Here is a 25,324-nt window from a genome sequence, read left to right as displayed (position 1 = left end):
AAGATCATGTTTCTAACACATTTAACTATCAACATAACATAGGCCAACTAATTTAACTATCAAGGCAACATTTTTTGTTATTTTATTAAAGGAAACCTAGAAGTGGTTGAATTTTATTAAAGTAGATGTAAAGTACAAACTCGAAGGGGGCGGGAACTCGACCAATACCCTTACAGATCAAACTTGGTAGAAAATGGTAAATCCCAAATTCTCTATACAATGGCTTTCTATAACCATGCAGAAAAAGAACTTTCTATCTAGAAAAAGTTTTATGGAACCTTAACCTTCATGCTAGCTAGCAAGACAGAACGGCCTTGAATAAACCGGAGAAACAAAAAAAAGGAACTCAAAAAGTGACATAAAAGGATCATCGTGCACATGTTAAACTGGTAAAAGAGACTATTACTTGTATTTTTATGCCAAAAACCTGGTACTGATTCTTTTTACTGCATCTTCTACTCACCCATATCCCGCTTATTCACCAACAGAAACATATCATTTTCCGAGCATTTCTTGTGCAGAAAATCCAAAATAGTTATCAAAGAAGTTTGGTGGTTCATAGATGAAGCAGGAAATGACATCTCTGAGCGTAATTACACCGACGACTTCTTCGTCATCCTCGGCTGTCACGTAGATCCTGTGAACTAACTTGGACGCGAGAGTGTCTATCACACTACAAAGAGTTGAACCGAGCTTGCATGTTATTGGTGTAGCAGCCTTTGTGGCATCATGTGTTGCCGAAGCAACTGTGTTCATGAAGCCCGTGACTGTCAGCTGCCTGTGATTTAAACGGGCATAATTAAGTACCAACGCACAAAGAAACACAGAACATCTCTGAGCCTACATGATAGAGGTCTAATCGTTTTGCCATTCGAGTATTGAGTTCAACTTTGATATACTCCTTCTGTCCTAATTTATGTGAAGGTGTTTGGAATATGAGGGTCAAAACACTTAATTTTGACAATGAATTCGGGTACAAATTCTTCAATTATTTAAAGACAAAATTCGTATATTTGAAAACTACACCAAAAGCACTACAAGTCAACATATTCAAAATATTTTTTAAGAAGTTAGAGAAAATCATAGTCAGAAAAAATTGTTCAACTCCCCAAACAGTAACACCTTCACATAAATTGGACGGAGTCACAGAGGAAGCCTTGCATAAGTTCAACCATAAGAAAGTCTCCCTAGAATTGAAACTCTAATTATCTTAGAAGTTATCAAATAGTCATCTATTTTCGGGTTTTGTTGCATAAGTTCAACCATAAGAAAGTCTCCCTAGAATTGAAACTCTAATTATCTTAGAAGTTATCAAATAGTCATCTATTTTCTGGTTTTCTTGCATAAGTTCAACCATAAGAAAGTCTCCCTAGAATTGAAACTCTAATTATCTTAGAAGTTATCAAATAGTCATCTATTTTCTGGTTTTCTTGCATAAGTTCAACCATAAGAAAGTCTCCCTAGAATTGAACCTCTAATTATCTTAGAAGTTATCAAATACTCAGATCCGTGAGGAACTAACAATTTATATGTACGACATACCTGAAGTTAGAGAATAGTTCAGGTTTGAGTAACAAGAATCTGATGTCTCTTATGCTTACATTGCCAACTATCTTCCTCTTTGGTCCTTCAACAACTGGCAGACCTCCAATATTGCTATCTCTCATTTTCTTGAATGCTTCCAAAATCAGTTCATCGTTTCGGACACTAATAACCTGAAGTGCACGTTTAAAGACAAACTTGCCATCAACAACTCCTGTAAGATCAAAATACTCCCTCCATTTCAATTTGTTTGTCTTACTTTCCTTTTTAATCTATATCGAAAGAAAGCCACTTTTTATATTTAGCAACTCTTTATACCCAACATTTTACATGGCATATTAAAGACCATAAGATTCAAAGGGCATTTTGGTATATCACACATATCTTTATAGTTTATAGTTTAGGACAACAAGATTCAAAAGTCTTTTTATTTTCTTAAATTAAGCGCCGAGTCAAACTAAGACAAACAATTTGGAACAGAGAGAGAAATATATAATGTCAGGGGCTACAAATAGCTGACCTCATCAGCGGACATGTACGGGAGGCCAAGCTCTGATATAGGGTGAGCAGAGATGCAGTCAAACCAATCCCTCCCTTTGCATCCTACAAGACCCCGTATTACAGCCGATTGAGTTATGAAGTTCTTAAGAAATGGACTTCCCCTTTCAATAACAGGTACATTCCGCAGCCTATATTTTGATAGCAACAGCAAGACACTCAACATAGAACTGTCTGTTGCTACTGGAACAAATGGTGCCCACCGATAGGATTTTATAATGGACCTCACCTGCAAATATAATTACTGGCCCTTGTCACATGTATTCATGTCAAACTCTCTGAATATAATTTAGTACAGCTTTTGTTGTTCTCCAATTTGATCGTTATTTTTCATGTTTGAGAGTACTAAAGACATGAAGAAGCCTAAATAATCTAGACATAAGCAACATAAGAAGGCAAAGTCTCTTTTGATCAATCAAACCGCTAGAGTAGGAGCGGAAAAGGGGCGGGACAAATCGGATATGTGCGAGTCGAAAATGGGTTAAACAAAAATGGATAAAATATCCAAATCGCTCATATTTAACAAGGATAAAAATGAGTTAACCAACGGATAATATGGATTTCCATATCATCCATGATTTCAGGAATATTCAGGTGAGAACAAGCTAACAACCAAAATAAGCTTGGACTCCCATAAAGCAAGAACTAATGGAAATGAATATTAATAATCTGGATATCCATATTATCCATCTGGATATCCATTTTTTAGTGCATAACATGGATATGAATAATATCCATATTTGATCCATTTTTTAAAAAAAGTTATCCAACCCATGTCTAATGGGGCGGATTGGATGGTTACTTGTTTTTTTAAAACATTTTGCCAGCCCTACGCTAGAGTGATTTCGTAGAAGCTTAAGGGCGATCATTTAGTAGGCCTGCTCACCTTTGTTGACTTAAAGGGTTCTTCTTGAAGGATAACCTTGTAGAAATCCTCACCCAACTTATCAGCTGCAGTTGGAGCATCCTTTCCCGCTCCTCGATCTGCAGCCACTCCACCTGCCACAGCTGCACCGACTGCAGCCGCCGTTAGACCAGCAACTGCGGCGGGACCCGTTGCACCCAATGCCAATGCTCCGAGAGCACCAACAGCACCTGCTCCGACGCCTGCTGCTGCTGCCGAACTTGCTGATAAGGCAGCTGCTGCTATTTCCGCACCCTCCAGCACCCAAAGAACAATAGCCGAGTAATCTAGGATGCCTAAGTACCTGTTGTTTTTTTTTAAAAAAAAGGGTGGAACAACAAAAAGATTAAAAATGATTGAAATTGTCTCTGCAATTTTATTAAGCATAGAGGCTTTAAATAGCCGACTTAAAAACAAAATATCTGCAGAATAAGTTTAAATACCTAAAATATCTCAACTATAATATTTAAATTCAAATTTAAACAAAGAGTCCTCCAACACTACAACAACAACATACCCAGTGTGATCCCACAAGGGGGTCTGGGGAGGGTGGGGTGTGCGCAGACCTTACCCCTACCTTTTTGGGGTAGAAAGGATGTTTTCGATAAGACGCTCGGCTCAAGAAAAGTGTTTTTCAAAACAGGTTTGGAAAATACACGAGTAATAAAGTTATGATAAAATATCGATGGAAAGAAAGTATTAACAAAAATAGTAAAGATAACTTAAGTAAAAGAAACAACAGTAGGGAAGCAATTTTCACTACAACAAAACTACTTATATTCTAGTAAATCAACGGTGACAGAAGCAATTTTCAACAGTACCTTTCTCTCCAATCTGTACTATTCTGAGCAGCTGGATTCTTCACCGGAGCTGAGAGGATGTTGGATTCAGAAAGGATTTTGACGGCATCGCCTATGGAAGTCTCAGCGTCTATTTCAATCACTGGAATGAGGTATAAGAAGCCGTTTAGGATACAACATTGGATATGAAAAAACATAATTATGAGAAAACTTATCTATTTTAGATACCTTTGCCTCCTGGGACTTGAGGGAAGGATGAAACTGGAATATTTGCAAATGCATCAGTTAAAGTTTCCTGTAAATTTTGGGGCAATTTTTTTCTGTTCTGGACCATCTCAAAGTAAGCATCATAGCTTGCAAGTTTCAAAGTATTTTCCGTAATTTTCGCTTGTGCCATTTGATTCAATATACCCAAAGAAGAAGCCCTGGCTCTAAGAATCTATTCCTGAGAAGCGCCAAGACAACCATCAGATAGAAAAAATTTAAACAAGATCGTAAGTAGAATGCCTGACCAGATCGATAAGGAAAATTTATTGCTGCAACATATGCCTACACTTGATTCAAGGGTTCCATGACTCATTAGAACCTATTACAAATGTCTGTAACATTGTATTTCCATGCCACAACATGTTTTGCACTTATAAGTAGCTGCACCGCTTCTTTAAAAATCTGACTTTTACGTAATAACAGCTCATACTTTCTATATTAGAATAAACTCCACTTAAGAATATTTCTGAAGATGAAACTAATGTTAACAAGAAAATCTCTCCGCTAGGTACCATCTCAGAAATAAGCATCACAATGTGAAACTCTTTTGGTCTGTACTTTATGCTTGAGCTGTGGACTCGGGTATACTCAGAGACTGTTCCCAAGTAGCTCCTTGCCACCAGCCAAAATTAGAAAAAATCAGAAATGGACAGTTACAACAATTTTGACCCAGAATTCAATCAGAGTTGATTAACGCATTTCTTCCTTAGATGTGTACAGGATATGTTATAAACGCCATGCTGATACAAAAACAACAACAACATACCCAGTGTACTCCCACAAGTGGGTCTGGGGGAGTAGATGTACACAGACCTTACCTCTACCTTTGTGGGGTAAAGAGGTTGTTTCCGATAGACCCTTGGCTCAAAAGAAACATAGTCAATGCAGGATTGAAAGAAAAATAAGACAGCAAAATATCAAGATATAAAACAAATATAGCAACACATAGTAATACACACATAAGGATAATAATCTACGTGATACCTAAATACTACTACCAAGAAAAGGAGAATAGGAGATGGAAAGACTAGCCCCCCACATCTCTCACATATCGCGCGCGACAAAACTTAACTACTTACTAACCTTCTATCCTAATCCTCGATCTCCAAATCGTCCTATCTAAGGTCATGTCCACAGTAACATGTGCCATGTCCAGTCTAATCACCTCCCCCAGTTCTTCTTCGGCCTATCTCTACCTCCGACAGCCATTCTCTCACACCTTCTAATCGGCACATTCTCACTCCTCCTCTTCATATGCCCAAATCATCTCAGTCTCGCTTCCCTCATCTTGTCCTCCACGGAGGTCACTCCGACCTTGTCCCGTATAACTTCATTTCTAATCATATCTCTCCTAATATGACCACACGTCCATTTGAGCATCCTCATCTCCGCTACCTTCATCTTCTGAAGGTGAGCGCTCTTGACTGGCAGACATTCTGCCCCATACAACGATGTTGGTCTAGCCACCACTAGGTAGAACCTACCTTTCAGCCTAGGCGACACCTACTTCGCAAAACACCCAGGAGGCGAATCTCCATTTCATCCACCCTGCTCCAATACGGTGTGCGACATCATCGTCAATCTCCCCGTCCCCTTGTATTATGGACCCAAGATACTTGAAGCTTCCTATTTTGGGTATAACAAGGGTGATAAAACGATGAACATGATGACATGGCACGCCAGGTCGACATCCCCCGTAAAGCGACGGCTTGCACGATACGACAACCACATCGAATACACGTGGATGTCGAGGTTCAACAAACATTAACGGATTATTCCAAATCGTTTAATATATATAACTTTCATTTTCACATGTGTGGATGCTTTTCTTTTTTACATTCTTTATTTCGTAGTGCTATTTGGAAACTAAAGACAGAGGTACAGTTTTGAAAAAGTACAATCCCATATTTCTAATATTTCAGATACTATACCAAAACCAAACTTAAATTAAAATTTAGTACACTTTGATTTCGATTTTGGTCAGTTTTAATTTGATAATTCGATTTTTACCAAATTATGAACATACAAATTCTGTCCCAATTTATATGACACAACTTTCCTTTTTAGTCAATCCAAAAAAAATGACACATTTTCTTAAACTTTAAATTTATGCCTAACGAGATATCTATAACCACATAAATCAGAATACATCATATAAATTGGGACAAAGGGAGTATCTGATAACTCATGTCAAAGGTAGCTGACATACACCTTAAACGCCACAAATATAGGAAATAATATTACTGTAATAATGAAACTGGTACCTGTAAGGCTGTTCTGCAAATTTTTAATCTGAAAGATGGATGATAGATTGATTAGAAATTAAACTGTGATGTATTTGCGCGAAAACTGTGCATAAATGTTGGTGAGAACAAAAGCAAAAGTTAGTTATTTTTTTGGTTTAACGTAGGCACTGCCACGTGTTATATCTATTCCTCCACATGTCACTACCAACGTGAAGAGTAAATTACACTATATACCCCTACTCAATCTAACACTTAACACCATTATGTGAGAAAAGGATAAAAATGGTCCTTTACGTTTCAGGGTAGACTCAAAACAGTCCTTGAGTGGGGATGTTCAAAATCGAACCGTAACTGATAACTCAACCGTAAAATTATCTTATTGGTGTTGAGATATCGAATTAACGGTTGGTGAACGGATTAAAATTTTATAATTAACGGCTTATCAGTGCGGAAAAAAGTCACTCAATTGCCTTATCGGGTAAACTGTTGTTAACCCCTTAAAGAATTATATTCTGTTTGGTCAAGCTTCTAAAATCAGCTTATTTTAAAAAGTATTTTTTTTAAAGTACTTTTTAAAAAAGCACTTTTGGTGAAAAGTAGTTTGTGTATAACCAATTAATTAAAAAACACTTTTAAGCAGCAATTAATATTTGGCCAAGCTTTTAAAAAGTACTTCTGTTTGTACTTTTCTCAAAAAAGTACTTTTGGGCAAAAACTGTTTTTTTCACCTTCTGAAAAATTGTTTCTGCTACTCGCCAGAAGCACTTATTTTCTGTCAAAAGCTTGACCAAACACTTCACTTTTTTTCAAATAAGCACTTATTGAAAAAATAAATACTTTTGGGTGAAAAATAAATTTCACCAAACAGACTAGTATCATATTTATATTTTTACCCTCTAAGTACGTGAAGTATTTATTGAGAGTGATGTTGTTGGTCTGATAACAGATCTGCTTCTCCTTGCATAGGTTTCTGACTCAATTTTAACACTTACACCCCTATGTGAGAAAATAATAAAAAATGGTCCTTTATGTTATAGGGTAGACTCAAAATGGTCCTTTAAGTATGTATTGAACAATTTTGATCCTTTAAGTTGTCAAAAGTTAATATTTTGCCTCCATTAAATATTTAACAATTTATGTTCGTTAAATTTGACAAAGTCTAAATGAATGGGTTGTTTAATTGTACCTCTTGTTATATTTTAGTTCCAAAGTATAATTAGAAGTCCCCCAACTGTTAGATAAACATTTACAAATAAAAAGAAAGTTGTCATCCTTTATTTGGATCTAGGTTTACATTTTTAAGTTTGAAATTTCATGTTTTTAAGATTTCTATTATTTATCTATCAAACTTTGAAGTGAGTTCTGATTTTGGTTTGGATTTTGAATAGAGGGGAGAAGTTCAGGGCGGAGTGACCAATTTTTCTAATCAAATGACGCGGGAAGGAGAGGACCGAATTTTCAAGTTTATCAAATAAAATATAAAAAAGAACGGGTAACAACAAGACTTCACACTCTCAAAACTGACTTTTGAGACATGCTGTTCGCCACATCATGTGTTTAAGGGACACACTATAACCTAGTTAAAGTGTCTACATGATTATTGGATAAGTTTAAGTGTCAAACTAACTGTTGAGATCAAATTTACATGTCTATTTAACAGTTTAAGCTTTTAAATACGGGGCTTTAGGGTAATAGAAAGTAAAGGGAGGAGAAAACTGACCCCAAACAAAAATTCCAGGCATATGGCAGATGAGTGGTGTTGGCATGCTGTGCCTTTTGAACTTCTGGCTTGTTAAGGTACAGATTTATGCTATCAGCAAGGCATGGATCAGCAACTTTTCCTACTTTCTTAACAAACTGTCAAAAGAATAGCTCCAACGAGTTAGCTCCGAACGTAGGAAAGTTTAGGGGAAAAGGTTCAATGTTATACCTAAAGTTTGCGATTTTTTTTACATTTGCCCTTTGTGTACCTATCGGTTTATGAAAGCCCACCGTTATCTTTCGTCTTAGATATGCTCTTCCCTCTAACAACCATCTAGCTTAACTCTGACAGTTTCTGCAGTGGAACACTTGGACCAAAAAATAATTCTAATAATTTTCAAATATGTAAATTTTATTAAAAAATACTCAAAGAATCTATATTTGAAATTGTAGTCAAAGAAAAAGATGTTTAATTTTCCAAATAGATCAACTTTCATTTAAATTGGGACTGAGGAAGTAGTATTTTTTAAACTTTATTGGAAAATATAAAAAAGATAAATTATTCTTCTCGGTCAAAGTAAAAGAGGTAATTTGTAGTATTTTTTAAACTTTATTGGAAAATATTAAAAAAAAAAAATTATTCTTCTCAATCAAATTAAAAGAGGTAATTTGTAGTATTTTTTTAAACTTTATTAGAAAATATAAAAAAGATAAATTATTCTTCTCGGTCAAAGTAAAAGAGGTAATTATCTTCTCATTGAAAGTGAAAGAGGTAAATGCATCTATTATAAGTCTTGGAATAAATCACATATTATCGTTTGCCCCTATATTGATGATCTTTTAATCTTTGACCCTAACATATGAATGCTATTGAAGAAACTAAAAGCATGCTCTGAAGCCATTATTAGAAGTGATATATACATATCAATTTCCCTTATTGTTTACACAAAAGAAAAAAATAGATCATTGATACTATTTATATTTAAATTTAATACATTGTCAATGCAAAGCAATTTTATACTATTAGAAACATGATCGATCTCCCCGTTAGGGAAACTTATTAGTATTACAACTCTTATTCGAAAGTGAAAATACATTAATTTATACTTAATTTCACCAAATGCAAAAGGCAAAGAGTGAAGTACCACTGGTCCAAGTAGGATGGAACCTAGCCAGACCAACAGAATATCCATGGCCAACATAAACACAACCATAGCTAACTGATACACCTCCATAGATAGTAGCACCAGTGTTAAATGTCCACAAGATTTTCCCAGTACTGGCATCCATGGCATAGAGAGGTCCATTAGGAGCCACAGATCCTGCAAAAAGAACCCCATTGACTATGGTGACTGGCCCGGGGGACGTGTCGTTGCTAGGGTTTGCAGTGGTCCAAAGGATTTGGCCTGTGTTTGCATCCATTGCCACCCATCCACCAGCTGTTGTTGTTTGAGTTGAAGGTGCCAGGGTGAAAAGAACTCTGTTTCCATTGACTATGTTTGTGTAAACTCGCCTCCCGTCTGTCGCTGCACCCCATATTCCTCCTCCCTCCAAGCTCCCCGGTCCTGCTTTCTACACCTCGCAATATAATCAGTTATAGCAGGTTAGTTACTTTATTTCGCATGCCAAATAAGTTTAATATGTATTCTACATGTTGTTGCATGTCACTTAACCTCAGTGGGGAGACGAGAATTCATTCAAGGGAACAAAAAACTACTACAATTTACACCCAAGATTTGAACTTTTGAGTTAAAAGCAATTCTTGAACATCCTTTTCCACTACACTAGAATTGTCAGTGTACAAAGGTTGAATAACCATAGGCCAAAATGCTTAGCTATGGTAATTTAATTTCTACTTTTACTCTTTTTCTCACAAAAGCAACATATCTCTTCTGCTTTTTTAAGAGTTATGTATACTTTTTAAAGCACACTAAAACCCTGATTGATGATGGTGAAGAGAACTTGAAAGATGAAAATTCTCGTTATAAAGACTTTACCTTAGCCCAAACAATATGGCCAGTGTTGCGATCAAGCGCCCAAGCAAAGCCACTTTTCTGCACAGCTACCACAATATCGCGCAATCTTCTATTTGAATATATAGTTAACAACATAGGTGCCTCCCCGAAATCAGCATCCAAGTTAGGCCCCGTTGGACAATCAGGATTATTAGGAATCAAACACGTGAAATAGAAAACGTCGTAGCCTCCAAGCTGTGTGGCCCAAGCAATTTCTCCAGAATCCACATCCAGTGCAAGAATTGAATCAAAATGAACATCTTCACCAAAACACTGATCAGGCACAGCTGGTGGCGTCGTTCGATTGTTCTGTTCTGCTTGGCATCTCAGCACCTCTTGTGGAGCTATGTAGAGATTTCCAGTTCCTATGTAGACGAATCCTCTGGCTACGTCGATAGCAGGGCTGCTTCCCCATATCGCGGCCCCTGAATAACCGCCTAGTTTTCCACCATTGTCTGGTAGTGTATATGTCTGCCATAAAATGGCACCAGTTCTAACATTTAGTTTTACTAGGCTACCTCTGAATGTGCAGCATTGCGAGGCTGGCAGTTGTACCTCCAGTGATGATACTCCCACATAATATCCACTGTTAAAAAAGTTGTGAACAAGTTTAGTGTCTTCAATCTACAAAGTTGGTCCCAAGATGTTAAATCACTAGATTATCATCAACAACTCAAGAAAAGGTTTCTCCTCAAATCTAGAGTTTCGCAAATAGTAGTAAGCTTTGCAACTCGCCTTCAACTACGATTGTTAGAGGAGATTATACTTGATATTCGTTCCTACACCTCTAAAGACGGGCCAGCTTTTGCTCAAATAGTATACAAATATTATATTTAGAACCATGTTAGTAGCTTTTGAAATAGTCATTCTAAAATCAGGAATCTATAAAGTTGAAATCATAGCTCCGCCTCGGATTATACCCTTGTGTATATATCTATTTTTACTTAATGCTTTGTTATTTCCAAACTTAATATAAAATATACATGTAAATTCTGTACAATCCGATACTTTTTTCGGTTTTCTTTATAAAAATTAAAAAAATCCCCCTATTATTCGGTATGGTCATAGATTTATATCCAAACCTACAATTTTACTTTAACCCCCTGTTTGGATGGTGGTTTCCCATGGTTCATTAATGTATGGTTTTGTATGAAACCATGTTTGTTTCCATTGTTCTTAAAATTATATGGTATGGTGATGTAAACCCGTGGTTCATCTCATAGTTATATAACCATGAAAAGTCTTAATTTTTATAACTACGGATTTGGTGGTTTTTCCGTGGTTACATATTTCATTTCCTCATTATACCCCACCCTTCACCATCCACCCCACCCCACCCCACCCTACCACTCACCCCCACCCTTATGCCACAACCACCCATGTCACCCCACCCACCCCTCCGCCACCCAACCCCACCCTACCACCCACTACCCCATCCTCATCCCACAACCACCCACTACCCCTCACCACCACTACCTCCACCCTCATCCCACCCACCCCTCCACCACCCTCACTTACTACCTACTTATTTTTTAAAGTTCCTATTTTATTCTCTACCTGAGTTTTATTAATATATATACACTAATTTCTAATTAAGAGTTAAGGGTATTTTAGTAAACTTACAAGTTATTATACAGTATCATACAGTCAAACCAAACAATACAAATGTTATTAAACCACAACAAACGATACAGTCTATCCAAACATTGTGTTCATTAATACAGTACAATACAATACAACACCATACTGTACCATACCATACTGTACATTAATGAACCACGGGAAACAACCATCCAAACAGAGGGTAAAACACCTAAGAATTTGTTTGGTAATGTTCAGTTCAGTCGGTTTTTCAAGAATCATTTGGCAATTGACACCCCCTATGCTGCCATTGCTACTTCCTCCATATTTCTTTATTTAGTTAGTCCCAAAAAGAAACGAAAAAAGTCAAATTTACCCTCCAAGTATAATTTACAGTTTAAATTTGCTTCCTCAAAGTTTAGGATCAAATTTGCCCTCCCCGTTAGAGTTTGGGATCAAATTTGCCCTTCCCCCTTCCCATTTTGATAAATTTGTCCTTATATGGATGGAAGTCTGACTTGAACTCCACGACATTAAAAAATTAGCCACGTTAAATCCACGTAGGTTCCATGTAGGAGGCTGACTTTTTCGTGGTTTCTTGATTGCTTTCATGATCAAATAACAAGTCACATACTCTGAATTCTTTGTCCATTTCCAAATTATGATCTTCTTCCCCATTTTGTAATCTTTTGTGGGTCCTCTGTTCGACTATGTTGTTCTAAAGTTGCAACAAATGGGTCAAAATCTTTCTTCTTAAACGATGTTTTTGGAGATTTTGGAGAATCCATGTGTTTTCCTTCACACTGAAACTTTGATGGTGGTTTCAAAGGTTGGATTTTTCCACCATCAAAGAGCTCAACATCAGCTGCTGAGAAAGAAATTCTCTCCAATTGCCCACTGAAATCGAAAGCAAAATCATTATCTTCATATGGGGAATTGTTTGTTTCTTTCTTTCATCCCAATTGAATTCATCCTAAAGGGGAGAAATACGAGTGGGACTAGCGGGTGCACTGTAAAATAACGTGGTATGGGGTCCGACGTGGAGCCTACGTGGATCTGACGTAACTAATTTTTTGTGTTGTGGAGTTCAAGTCAAATTTCCATTCATATAAGGATAAGTTTATCAAGTATTCTAACGGGGAGGGTAAATTTGATCCCAAACTTTAACGAAGGGCAAATTCAAACTACAAATCATACATGGAGGGTAAATTTGACCCTTTTCCCCAAAAAGAATGACATTTTTCTATATTTAGTAACAATTTAACTTTAAAATGTCTATTTTAGATTACTTATAGCCACACAAATCGTTTTTACAAGTTTTACAAGTTTGAAAAATCGTTTTTTTTAATTTTTCTTAAAGTCAAATAGTACCATTCCATAAAATAAGAGCCTATTTGGATGGGCTTAAAATAAGCAGCTTATAAGCTGGAAACAACTTATAAGCCAAAAAAAAAAAGTTGGGGTAGGCTAACTTATTTTTTTTGGCTTATAAGCTGTTTTCAACTTATAAGCTGTTTTAGCTAAGTTAAGCCAGACGGGCCCAATTATTTTTTTAGGCTTATTTTATACACAAAATGATTTTAAGCTGGCCAGTCAAACACTCAAAAAAAGCTGAAAACAGCTTATAAGCAACTTATAAGTCAATCCAAACGGGCGGTAAGACGAAGGAGTATTATTTATGCTTTCTTGAAGAAAAAATTCATAAAGCAAATCAAAATTGAAATAGCTAACCCCAAATGAACTGTTCCTGATTGAGTAATAAGAGCCAGAGGCCTGGGATCTAGCAGAGTGGACCAAACAAGTGATCCTGTTAACCTTCTCACTGCAATCACAACAGCAGGTCCATAAATCCCCACAATTAGAAGGTCATCAGCCACAACAGGAGTTGCTCTTGACACTGTCAAATTCATAGCTCTCCCTGTTGTTGTTGGAATGAAATAATAAAGCGTCATACAAAAGTTAATAATAGCGAATCTTGAACGATGATAAATCAGACAACAAAGAAAAATACAATAAAAGAGGCATATTATTCTAATTTTCTAATATGGTTCAGACAATTGACCTACATCTAAAAATCTAAAAAAGAAAAAAATTAAAATTATTGAACAAGACTTATAATACTACATTATGAATGTTATTGTATCGTTGAGTGAGAAAGAATCATCTTCAATTTATAAAAGTTCAAAACTTTCCTCTAAAAAAGACCCTGATCTATGAGATGAGGAATCCCTCATAGCTAGATTCATCAGTAGCTTCTTTGACCGATAGAGTTAGGCACGGTTGTAGTTTCTCTCCTAAAGCTAGCTTTTCTTTTTCTTTTATATCTTGATTAGACGGAACTACATGAGAGTCTGACGGTACTCCATGGAATCTAAGTCACTACACCTATCAAGTCTTCGGCCCCTCCCGGCTGGAGTTTGATCTTGGCACCTTGACGGTTTAGAGAATTACTCTCTCGGTCCCAACACCTCTCAGATGTCGAGAGTCAACCACGTTTTTCTTTGATCAAAATCTTTTTATATACCTTTTAAATATTTTAAGTTGTTTATTATTGTGAGTTATTGTATTTTTTTTATATAGTTTCTAAACATATAAATTTTATTTCAAAAAACTTAGAGCTTCTATGTCCGAATTTACGGTCAAAATTCTGAAGTTTGAATCTGAAATTCCAACTGTGCCACGTAAACTGGGATAAAGGGAATAGTTTTTCTTTTAGATGTAACACACAAATATGGTAGAAAATCCTAATGACAAGAAAAACAGGGCAAATTCCAATACCTGGTGGGGGCAGTCCAGTGAGCCTTGTAAGATTCTGTTGCCATATGAGCCCTCCATTTAATGCATTCACTGCATACAAATTCCCATTCCATGATGGGAAGTAAACTACTCCATTTGCAACTGCTGGTGTTGCTGTAATATCAAATCCAGCCAAGAATTTCCATTTTAATCTCAAGCGGTTTATTGTTCTTGAGCTGATCAAAACTTCACCAATAGCTGACCTTCTATTTGTTATGTCGCCACCATGATTCAACCACTGAATATTCGTTCAAGCATATGCAAAAAGTGTCATGGAAATGACTAGAAAAGTTTTCCAAAAAAAAATAGAAGAAAAGTAGTCACCAAATGAGTTAATTTCAACTCCCTCCATTCCAATTTATGTGAACGTATATACAGATGGAGTCAGGAATTAAAGTATATTATGTATGAGTTCTGAACTGTCACCACCGAACACATAGCTCGTCTTTGTTACTGGGTTCACACTTAAGTTTTTGTACATAATAATCTTTTTGATATAAGTATAGAGTCTAAGAAAAAATGATTGGGTTGATCCGATCCCGTAAGCAATACTCTACCTCTGCTTCTGATGTACAGTATTACTATAAATATAGGGTTTTTTCGTCGGGTGTTCCCATAGGAAACCAGCGATTTCCTAGGATAAAGCTGTCGGAAATATTTTTTGACGGGCATATTTTCGACGGATCCATAGGAGAACAAGTATTTTTAGTAGTGGTATTTAATTGAGTTCAGAGTTTAAGAAAGAAAGACAGACTCGTGAAATTTGTAGTTCAAAACATGATATAGACATTTTGCGACTTAAAACACCTCATTAAGGATAAAATTAGAAGTTTACAGTTAAATTATTTTTAAATATAAAAAGATATCGTTCTTTTTTTGACAGACTAGAAAAGAAAAGTATCACACAAATTGAAACGGAGGAATACTTACTTCGGCAGATGTACTATCTAGAACAAAGCAAAATGTAATGATCATTAGGGAAACAAGCTTTCCATGGTCGACTCCCCTATAAGTTGAAGGAGCCATTGGCTAAGAGATAAATGATCAAGATTTTAAAGGAATGCATGAAGTATTTATAAGATGTGATTCTCCTTTTACCTTGTTTAGTTGACGAGTTTTTGTCTTATTGTAGTACTAATTTAGAAAATGATGTATGCAAATCAACTTTAATTTTCTTTTTTGTTTCAAAAGCAAGATCTTTTTACACTATAAAGCGATTGAGATGGGTGTCTCTATCAGGTAAGACAGTTGCAACAAACTTAAATTCATTGGGTTTTATTCAGAGCCCAAAAATTCGAAGAGGCATTTCTCAAAAAATTGCTCGGGTAATTCGTGCGGGGCTGCTATTTAATATTCTCATTTTGTATATATCTTGCAAATATATAGTTGTATCTTGTTTTACCAACAAGGTAATAACATATTTTCCCATGCAATATGGGTTGGTGCATTTCATGACAGTATGATTTGTGAGTAATCTAATAAAACAAATAGGTTGCATATAGTATTTCACTCATATAGAAAATACAGTGTCTTTAGATGAATCCATTTCACGCATGATACCTGCATGCGAGATAATTTTTAAATAAATCCACTTCACCATGGTAGTTCAAATAATAATCCTTTAAATAAATCCATTTCATTCATGGTACTTGTTCAGAAATAATTTTTAAAATAGATGTATTTATTCACTTTTGGAGTTGTGGTACGTGAAAATAGAATTCTTTAATATTATTTCATTCTAAAACTACAAATTATATAACATTTTGAAAAGTATGTCATTTCTTTTCTCTGTTTGTAGCTTTGAATTAAAATCATAATGATCTGATGATAGCTTTTTGAGATCATGACAATCTGGCATGATTTGTGTGTAGTATCCATCAGCACAACTAGGTTGAATATAGCATGTCATACTTATTTGTCATGATTAACTTGCATGTCATGGTTCTGAAATGAATTTAATTTTCTTCATTAATTTTTTGCTTGTGGCTTTATAATCATGACGATCCGGTACAATTTGTGAGAAATCCAATACAAAAGCAGGTTGAATATAACATGAAGTCATGTTGGTATGTCATGACTTGTTTCATGTTGGTATGTCATGATTTGCATGCCACAATTCACACTTTTAATTTTGCTTGCCAGCGTCTCTTTACTATTTTTGCCTCTCAATTCAAAGGTATTTTAAGTAGTTCAAATGTTTCTCATTAAATTTAGGCATTATACATAAACAGACCCTCAAATTTGGCCTTAGCTGGCAAGTATGCCTTCTAACTTTGGATGTGCACAAGTAGGCACCTCAACTTGTATAAAAATGAACACGTAAACACAAATGTTGACGTGGCACATAAAATTTAGAGGTGTCCAGATGATCATTTTGTAAGTTGCAGTGTTCAACTGACAACGTGGAGATAAGTCGAGCTGCCTACTTGTGCACACCCAAAGTTGGAGGGCATACTTGCTAGCTGAGTCTAAGTTTGAGGGCATGTGTTATGTATTATGCCTTAAATTTAAATTGACCAATTTCGCATAAACATTAGAAGCGACAACAACATTTAAATACCGATCCTAATCAAATTTTTGCACAGGTTTCCCTTCAAATGCACTGATCTTTAATTTTTGTCCCTTATATCTGTGGTCTTTAATTTTTACACTGCTTCGCTCGGCATAAATTCTGTAACATTTTTAGCTTCGTAACTGAATGTTTGCTCGCTCGGCACAAGTTCTATAGGAATTAGGTTATGCGGCATAAGTTGTATAGTATTTTTTAGATTATGTTGAGTGATGAATGTTTTCGCCTTTTTCGGCATAACTTTTGTGGATGTTATGATTCATATCTGCAGAGGCGAATTTAGGATTTTTAAACATGGGTTCACCACAAAAAAAAAGGAGGAGAATATGTATTAAGTGGGAATTGATTCCTAATCCTCTAGGTAAATAACTCAACCTTAAACCAAGTGCACCAGTTAGCCTTTTTGTAGTATAGGTTCCAAACGATAATATTATACCAATTTTAGAAAATATATACATAAAATACCTAGTTTTATGAAAAGATCATGGGTTCACGTGTCACAAATTACTACACAGATTCGCTTCTGCATAGCTGAAGCTAAATGTAAACTTTGTTAAGCGATATCTAAATTTATATTTTTTTTTAGATTATGTTGAGTGTTAAAAGTTTTTTTGACATAACTTGTGGGATTTTATGCTACATATGCCGAAGTTAAACGTAAACTTTGCCAAGCGAAATCTAAGTTATGCCACACCAAAAGTATCAAAGAGTAAAAATTAAATACCACAAATTTGATGGCCAAAAATAAAGAACACCCTGAAATAGGAGCATTTGTGCGAATTACCGGACCCTAATTGTGCAAATCTCTGATCTCGTTCCAAAAATTTGGCTTTTGACTTGTAGCCACATTGTTATCGATATATGTCCACACACTACTCCCTAGCTATAGCTGTATCCAGAGTTACAATATTCTTTTGCTACTCTCCTGTTGATAACAATTCTCAACAATTTTCAGGATGTACATTATATGCACCGATACAATTTGAATTCTTTTGATATCGTTGACTTACTTTTTTTATTATTTATCCATTTAAATATGATTAATCCTAAATTGGATATATATATATATATATATATATATATATATATATATATATATATATATATATATATATATATATATAGTGGCTAGAAGTAGATTACAATTGCACTACATTTTGTTTGGCATCCCTGAAAGTCTTCTTATTGATGTCCTTCCTTACGGTAAGTAAGCGCTTATATTAATAGCTTGTTTGGCAAAGTTTGAACAATTAGAAGTGCTTATTAGTACAAAAGTAGTACAGATTGTTTCTCATCAAGATCACTTTGCGCGTCACTGGTCGAAGCGCACATTTCTGCTAAAGTGATTGTTTCTCATTAAGATCACTTTGCGCGTCACTGATTGAAGCGCACATTTATGAGAAAGTGCATGACTGCACCTATGAAACAATAATCCCTGACTAACTTCTGAACTGATATCACTTCGAGCCGTAAATTGAAAGGGCCGTGGTAGTTAAACCCCAATAACTTGGGGCGGATGCAGAGGATTAGTTACGCGTGCATCTGAATCCAGTAGCAAAAATTCACTAAACAAGTACATAATTGACTTTAAAACTAGTAAATCAAATGAATTGTGATAGAATCCTGAACCCAAACCAATAAAGTTCAAATTCTGAATCCGCCTCTGCACTGTCTTCCTTTTTAGAATGAGGAATGTATGCTTTGGGTGATGGACATAATAAATCAAGAAACAAACTCATCATGTTTGCATCATTCCATATTGACAGAGGAGGTCACATGCCACATTGAAAACAAGACTCATTGCAGCCAAAGAGCAGAAGAGCTAACTCTATTAATCAGTAGGTTCAGTTATGATTCATTGATTCCAAGATTTTACATGAAAACTCGATAACAAAATTTGTTACATAAAGGAAAACTTTACAGTGACAAAAAATATAAGTTTGTTTTCTTGGAGTCACCTTCCGCGTGGAGACTTATGATAGGCCTGTAACGGAGAGGCAGAGGGTGTCATGCTGAGTGATGAACGATGTCTAAATGGAGAAACTGGAACAGAGCTGGAAGTGGCTCGATGCTCAATCCGAGATCCTCTGTTAGCGCCTTTCGATGCTTGAAGCTCTTCAAGAGCAGCCAAAACTTCAGACATACGCGGCCTTAGCTTAGGCTCGTTGCTTAGACACTGCCAAGCAAGGTTAGCAGCTGTATATGCTCCTTTCTGAGGATATTGGCCCTCTAGTTTAGTGTCCATAATTCGAAACAACCTCCTCTTGTCCCCTAGATATGGCTTTGCCCAATCCACAAGATTCTGCTCGACACCAACTTTTGTTTTATCGAGCGCACGACGCCCTGATATTAGTTCAAGCAATACAACCCCAAAGCTGTATACATCACTTCTTGATGTCAATCGACCTGGCGGACAGCAAGTACCCAATAACAACCAACAATATCAAGAACAGAATTCCAGCAATCAGATTTATTAAAGAACAATCATCACATTTAGTCTTGCAAATTGACTGCATAAAGTTATGATCACTTTTGACAAGAAATCAATCCTTTTCTTCTCCGTGAAAATAGAGCATACTCTATAACAAGGTTAGGGACTGGCGACATTCTTAGTACTTATACACGAAAAAGGCTTGCAATATATGTCCAACAAGATTACGTGTTCTCGATGTTCAAGTTGAAAATGGCATAACAAAGTTAGGGTATATCTGTTCCAGAATCACTGTTTTCTCGACATTTTAAACGCAAATCCTATAAAATGGATCTCTCTCAAGGACAATCTAATTGGCATGCTCAATATAGCAAACCAAAAAAGCAAAATATCAACCTGTAGCGACATATTCTGGAGCAGCATAGCCCTGTGTACCAATCACTTGAGTGGACACGTGAGTGCGATCACCAGTTGGGCCTGCCTTGGCCAAACCAAAATCAGACAACTTTGCATTAAATTCCTGCAGTCACAGAACACAGAAAGGTTATCTTTCACTAGTTCTAAAAGAACCTGACATAGTTGTATTGAAAGAAAGGCAACTGAATTTTTGAGCGCGTTAAAGATTAATACCAACCCCATCTAAGAGAATATTAGAAGCCTTAAAATCCCGATATATAACTTGTTCTTTAGCATCATGTAGGAAAGCAAGTCCTCTTGCAGCACCAATAGCCACCTTAATTCTTGTTGACCAAGTCAAAGGCTGAGGCCCTCCTGTTAAACAAGATTCCAAGAATTATCACCAATTTATAAATCCCCATATAATACAAGTCATCACTTGGATGTTCGATATTATTCATTTCATGCAAGAGCTGTAACCACTGGCGGAGGCAGAGGGGGTGCAAGGGGGTCCCCCTTCGTTGAAAAATTATACTACGTAAATAGGGCAAAAATCAGTTCTTTTTACATATACATAAGTTGTTGAATCCCCTTGGTATAAGAATTTTTTTTTAATCTTCTTTTTTGAATTCGTGGCTCCGCCAGTGGCTGTAACTCATACCATGGATTGATCCAGAAATCATCATCGAGTTAACCAAATTTCATCAACACTGTTTGAATACTCATCAAAAGGAAGACCAACAAAAGATTCACGAAAGAAATAATGAAGCCAACTCAACATAATCAAATTGCCCTGTAATTGCACAACTTTAATGTATCGGAGTATAGAATCAGATATTTGGTATTTAAGCCATAGAATGGATCATACGTCCTACATACATTTCTTCAGCTTCCTTTTAGTTTTTTGGTCTCTTATCATTACTATTTCCTCTCATAAGATTACTAACAAACTGCTTTCTAAGACCTTAAACATGCAGCAGTAGATAAAAAGTTAAAAACTATCTCAGGTATTCATCAGGACCAAATATTCTTGGGTGTAAAAAAGGTACAGCTCTTCCTTACACTAATCCAGAAAAACTCGTATAACGCATCTATGCATTATGATGTATGAAACAATCCTAAGCTTTCGAAAAATAAAAACACCACGAAAGGTAGCAAAGAATCGATTCGTTGAATAGGGAGATGCAGCAATAAGGTACTCCGTAAACAGATTTGAAACTACTATAGCATGGCATATCCAAAGAAAGGGAAGGGAGAAAGCTTAGGTAGTGAACTGACATACTTCTAAATAAATGGTTCTCCAAGCTCCCTTTAGGCATGAACTCATAAACCAATAGACGGTCATCTCCCTCTATACAATACCCAATGAGTTTAACCAGGTTTGGATGACGAAGTTGCCCGAGGTAATTAACTTCAGTCTGCAAAGGATTTGTCATCAATTACTAGGCCAACAAGATTAATAAGTTATTTAATAAGTAGTCTGTTTGGCCAAGCTTCTCCAAGGCCAAAAGTGTTTTTTTCCAAAGTTGACGTGTTTACACTTTTAGGAGAAGAAAAGTGTTTTTGAGTAGAAGCAGTAGCTGTTTTTGCGAAGCTGAAAAAAGTAACTTCTCCCCAAAACTACTTTTTGAAATACACTTTTGGAATATTACACTTAGAAGCATTTTTTTAAAGTTTGGCCACACACCAATTGCTGCTCCAAAGTACTTTTCAGATTGATTAGCCAAACAAAAACTGTTCCCACCAAAAGTACTTTTTTGAAAAGCACTTTTCAAAATTAGGCTATGAATTAATTAAGTTGGAAATCTGCATATGGAACATACCACCCACTCCTTGTGACCCTGAAAACCCTCTGGCTTCAATTTCTTGACCGCAATAACCATTCCAGAACCAGGCTTTGCAGCACTAAGGGTATGTTCATCAATCCATCCTTTAAAAACATAACCGAATCCTCCTTCGCCAAGAAGACTGTCAGGTCTAAAGTTCCTTGTCGCACTTTTCAATTCGTTAAATGAGAAGGACTTAACATTGGGAGAAAACAAAATTTCGCCTTCGGATCTCGGAGTAGAAAGGATATCAACACTGCTTTTCCGACTATAAGATGGAATACTTAGACTTGATAGAACAGAAGAATTGCTTTTTCTGCTGGGAATCCTGGATGCTTCAGAAGCTGCAAGACAGAATAGCATAAAATGAATATTGCTTAGTCAAATTTAGTAATAATCTAATCATAATTTAACCCGAAAAATATAATTTAACCCGAAAAAGCCTCAAATTTGTAACCAGAAGAAAGTATACTCATTTAACTATATAGCTTGGACCAAAAATGTACTGGTCAGCAGTTATGCACTAATCAAATAAATTTAGTTTATTTGATCTACCAACAAGCATCGCGTTTATATAGTAGTAAGATGTCATATGCGCAACAAAAAATAGCAACCGGGAGAAAGATTCCCATTTAGCTGTTTGTTAGTAAGTGATATTCATATAACTATTGAGAAAACAATTTGCTTGGCCACAGTTATGCATTCATCAACAAAGATGCTATGACTGAAATACAATCTCACGTGTCTTCACAGTAATCACTCATTCTATATGGGAGAAAAATGAATCACCCATAACCTTCAACAAAGAATATCCTATTCCACAAGTATTAAAATATGCAGCATAGCTCATTTCTGCAAATGTGAATTGTCCCTTTCTTATAAGCATTCATCTTTGACAATAGCTGACCATCTCTTTGTAAATTCAGTCAAGTCATAAGCTTTATTCTTCTAAAGATGTAGCACTTGAGTCTAACTCAACCCCAAAAGCTAGCTCATGAGGGGAGAGAATTGCAAATAATTTGCCTTTAACTGGACATGACCTAAAAAAGGTGCTCAGCTTAATGATTGGCATTAGAATTGCAAACATGCAGGTAACAACTCATTTCAAAACCTTGTTCTTCAGTGAAGCAATCATTCGTAAAACATTAAAAAACCATCTACGAGTTCCAAAAGCAAACAGAGTGAGAAAGAAGCTCAAAATATCTAACAAAAAACCCCAGTCTCACTGAACCAAAACACAGAAATAGCCAATGCAAACAATCATACAATATAAAATTCAGACAAGTATTCACAATGAACAATCAGAAGCTACAGGTATCCCATACCTAATCATCTTCTCAAATCAAACTAAGTTAAAAGTTTTGTGCTTCATACACCAAAACATTGAGTTCCCACTTATTAGAACAAGGTCATAATAAAGAGGTACTACTTATTATAAACTAAGTAATTAATAAATTCAAGCTTTCATTTTAGGTGTCTAGAGATTCATACGTCAGTACAACCCGGGCGGAGCTAGTGTATACTTTACGGGTTCAGCCGAACCTAGTATCTTTGGTCTAAATCAAGTATTTGTCTTAGGAAATTCATTGATTATGTACAAATTATTAACTTAGAACCAAGTAACTTAACATAACTAAATCCCCAGCCCATTAACTTCAAATCCTGACTCCGCCTCTAAGTACAACGTGAATAGATTATAACGAACTCTAATTTACCTATGAATATGAGACTCAAAGCATCCAAATGAAAATGAATGAATATTAAAGATTCATACAAAGAACCCCTGAGGAATTATGATAATTGGTGCTGCTGTTCATAAACTAATCAGAAACCATTCAAGATTATCACAATCAACAACAACAACAACAACAATCATCCCAAACAAGTCAGGATAGGCCAAATAACACAAAAGTAAAAAATAAATTTTATATATAGAGGGGAAAAACAAAATAACACCAATCTCAAAGAAGAAAAGATATGCAAGAAAAAAACAATCTTTAACTTTATTCATACCCAAAAAAGGGGAGTTCAACAAGTTCTTGAAAACAAAAAAGAGCATAACAAGAACAAAAATAAATCCCTACTTCATCATTTAAGCTCATTTCATATCATCATCATACTAAATACATATATGGTGGGGTGGGGTGGGGGGGGGGGGGGAACAAAATCACACAAAGATAAGCAAGAAAAAAACAATCTTTAATTTTATTCATACTCAAATAAGGTTGTTAAACAAGTTCTTGAAAATAAAAAAGAGCATAGCAAAAACAAGAATAAAAATTAAAAGGGCAAGCCCATTACATATCATCATCATCATACTAAATAAAATAAAAGTGAAAAATAAGTTTAGGGGAAAAACAAAATTACACCCATCTCAAAGAAGAAAAAGATAAGCAACAAAACAACAATCTTTAATTTTATAGGTTGTTCAACAAGTTCTTGAAAATAAAAAAAAAAGAGCATAGTAAAAACAAGAATATAAATTAAAAGGCAAGTACATATGTACCAGAAATGTTACATGAGCTGAGACTAGCATCAACTCTAGCTGATGAAACAAAACAATTACCCATCAGACAAACAATCTTTAAGAAAAAGAAAAAAAAAAAAGTTATCAACCAAAAATTAAGTCTTCACGAAAAAACAATTTTTCCTTGGATTTTGAGAATTTCAAGAAACATAAAACATAGGTACATATGTTTTAATGGAGAGAAATGAAAAGGGGTGATACTTGGGTTGGTAAATTAGAGGAAAATGAGTTTTTTATTGTAAAGGAATATAATGTGAAGAGGAGAAAAATGGTGGACTACATTTCCTATTTTTTTAATTGCTCCGTTCGATAAAGATAATGTTCTAGACAACTTTGTACCTATCTGGACTAACTTTGCGTAGATTTGGTTTTTTTATTAGTACTCTTTCGTCCCATGATATTTCGTCCATTATAAGTGTGATGTTAATAAAAAATATGCATATTAAAAAATTAATAATGCAATATAAAAAATTTCAAATTATTCTATATAAAATAAATAAATTATTTTTATCTTTTGATTAGAGCATGCAAGAATCCAACAATATCAAGTTATTATGTGATTTTTTTAATCATCATTTAGATGTTATTTTATTGTATAAGGGTAGAATTGGAAAAAACTAATCAATTTATGTCTTGATTTCCTAAGGTGACACTTATTATGGGATAAAAAATTTTGGCTAAAGTGACGCTTATTATGAGACGGAAGGAGTACATAAATTAAACAATCGTGTCAACAATAATAACATACTCATTGTAATCTTACAAAATGGGGTTTGGAGAGTATTAATAGAATATACGCAGAACTTTCCCCTACTTTAGAGGTAGAGAGGTTGTTTCCGATAGACTCTCGACTCGATAAACAATTGTATTCGCGAACAAAGTGTATATTAAGAATTAATAAGAAGCAAATGGAGAGATATTATGGTTAAATGTGTGATTTAATGGTCAATAAAGTGGTGAAAAGCTATAAGATTTCAACTTCAAATTTCAGCTAAGATATAAATTATTAGGTGATTCTTTTTATTTTTTGTGTAATTATTTAATATTTAGACTTTAGTTAGAGTTATTTGGTATCTGCGCTGATGGAAGTGAAAGTCAGATATGTGCAAGTTGATTCGAACATAATTATTATTAAGAAAATGTTATTTTGAAAATAATCAAGTTA

At 35.3% G+C, this 25,324-nt stretch overlaps 3 protein-coding genes across 4 annotated transcripts; all 3 read right to left on the bottom strand.

Moving 5' to 3' along the window:
• Positions 1–92: 92 nt before the first annotated feature.
• LOC132626116 (SNF1-related protein kinase regulatory subunit gamma-1-like) lies at positions 93–8,246 on the bottom strand. 2 transcript variants are annotated; one of them, XM_060340867.1, is made up of 7 exons: positions 8,038–8,246; positions 4,033–4,249; positions 3,826–3,946; positions 2,987–3,308; positions 2,063–2,329; positions 1,543–1,715; positions 93–778 (listed from the first exon to the last, which is right to left on the bottom strand). In XM_060340867.1, exons 2-7 carry the CDS (start codon positions 4,199–4,201, stop codon positions 496–498), a joined length of 1,335 nt encoding a protein of 444 aa, XP_060196850.1. In that variant the 5' UTR covers positions 4,202–4,249; positions 8,038–8,246; the 3' UTR covers positions 93–495. The 2 variants fall into 2 exon arrangements, with proteins under 2 accessions (XP_060196850.1, XP_060196849.1); XM_060340866.1 differs by lacking the exon at positions 8,038–8,246 and adding an exon at positions 6,336–6,493.
• Positions 8,247–8,919: 673 nt separating this feature from the next.
• On the bottom strand, positions 8,920–15,449 carry LOC132629307 (uncharacterized). The gene is made up of 5 exons (XM_060345001.1): positions 15,341–15,449; positions 14,393–14,648; positions 13,346–13,532; positions 10,016–10,619; positions 8,920–9,590 (listed from the first exon to the last, which is right to left on the bottom strand). The coding sequence occupies exons 1-5, from the start codon at positions 15,434–15,436 to the stop codon at positions 9,132–9,134; spliced, it is 1,602 nt and encodes a 533-aa protein (XP_060200984.1). The 5' UTR covers positions 15,437–15,449; the 3' UTR covers positions 8,920–9,131.
• A 3,330-nt stretch (positions 15,450–18,779) lies between these two features.
• On the bottom strand, positions 18,780–24,493 carry LOC132626115 (probable serine/threonine-protein kinase PBL3). The gene is made up of 6 exons (XM_060340865.1): positions 24,139–24,493; positions 21,630–21,976; positions 21,089–21,224; positions 20,045–20,181; positions 19,807–19,930; positions 18,780–19,385 (listed from the first exon to the last, which is right to left on the bottom strand). Exons 1-6 carry the CDS (start codon positions 24,200–24,202, stop codon positions 18,934–18,936), a joined length of 1,260 nt encoding a protein of 419 aa, XP_060196848.1. The 5' UTR covers positions 24,203–24,493; the 3' UTR covers positions 18,780–18,933.
• Between the last annotated feature and the right edge of the window lie 831 nt (positions 24,494–25,324).

This window comes from Lycium barbarum, chromosome 2, assembly GCF_019175385.1.
Source record: "Lycium barbarum isolate Lr01 chromosome 2, ASM1917538v2, whole genome shotgun sequence".
Lineage (NCBI taxonomy): Eukaryota > Viridiplantae > Streptophyta > Magnoliopsida > Solanales > Solanaceae > Lycium > Lycium barbarum.
Note: the sequence above shows the minus strand (reverse complement) of the source record. Positions and strands in the feature narration are given on the sequence as shown.

What these genes read in the sequence shown, in the direction of transcription:
- LOC132626116 (XM_060340867.1), bottom strand. Translation starts at nt 4,201, where the DNA reads ATGGCACAAGCGAAAATTACGGAAAATACTTTGAAACTTGCAAGCTAT. An exon ending in TCAAGTCCCAGGAGGCAAAG is followed by an intron (nt 3,947 to 4,032) that starts GTATCTAAAATA and finishes ACCTCATTCCAG; the next exon opens with TGATTGAAATAGACGCTGAG. An exon ending in AGTACAGATTGGAGAGAAAG is followed by an intron (nt 3,309 to 3,825) that starts GTACTGTTGAAA and finishes AAAAAACAACAG; the next exon opens with GTACTTAGGCATCCTAGATT.
- LOC132629307 (XM_060345001.1), bottom strand. Translation starts at nt 15,436, where the DNA reads ATGGCTCCTTCAACTTATAGGGGAGTCGACCATGGAAAGCTTGTTTCC. An exon ending in TAGATAGTACATCTGCCGAA is followed by an intron (nt 14,649 to 15,340) that starts GTAAGTATTCCT and finishes ACGAATATTCAG; the next exon opens with TGGTTGAATCATGGTGGCGA. An exon ending in GCCATATTGTTTGGGCTAAG is followed by an intron (nt 9,591 to 10,015) that starts GTAAAGTCTTTA and finishes TGCGAGGTGTAG; the next exon opens with AAAGCAGGACCGGGGAGCTT.
- LOC132626115 (XM_060340865.1), bottom strand. Translation starts at nt 24,202, where the DNA reads ATGGGTAATTGTTTTGTTTCATCAGCTAGAGTTGATGCTAGTCTCAGC. An exon ending in CAGCTCATGTAACATTTCTG is followed by an intron (nt 21,977 to 24,138) that starts GTACATATGTAC and finishes TCTGTCTTGCAG; the next exon opens with CTTCTGAAGCATCCAGGATT. An exon ending in TCCAGAATATGTCGCTACAG is followed by an intron (nt 19,386 to 19,806) that starts GTTGATATTTTG and finishes GCTGTCCGCCAG; the next exon opens with GTCGATTGACATCAAGAAGT.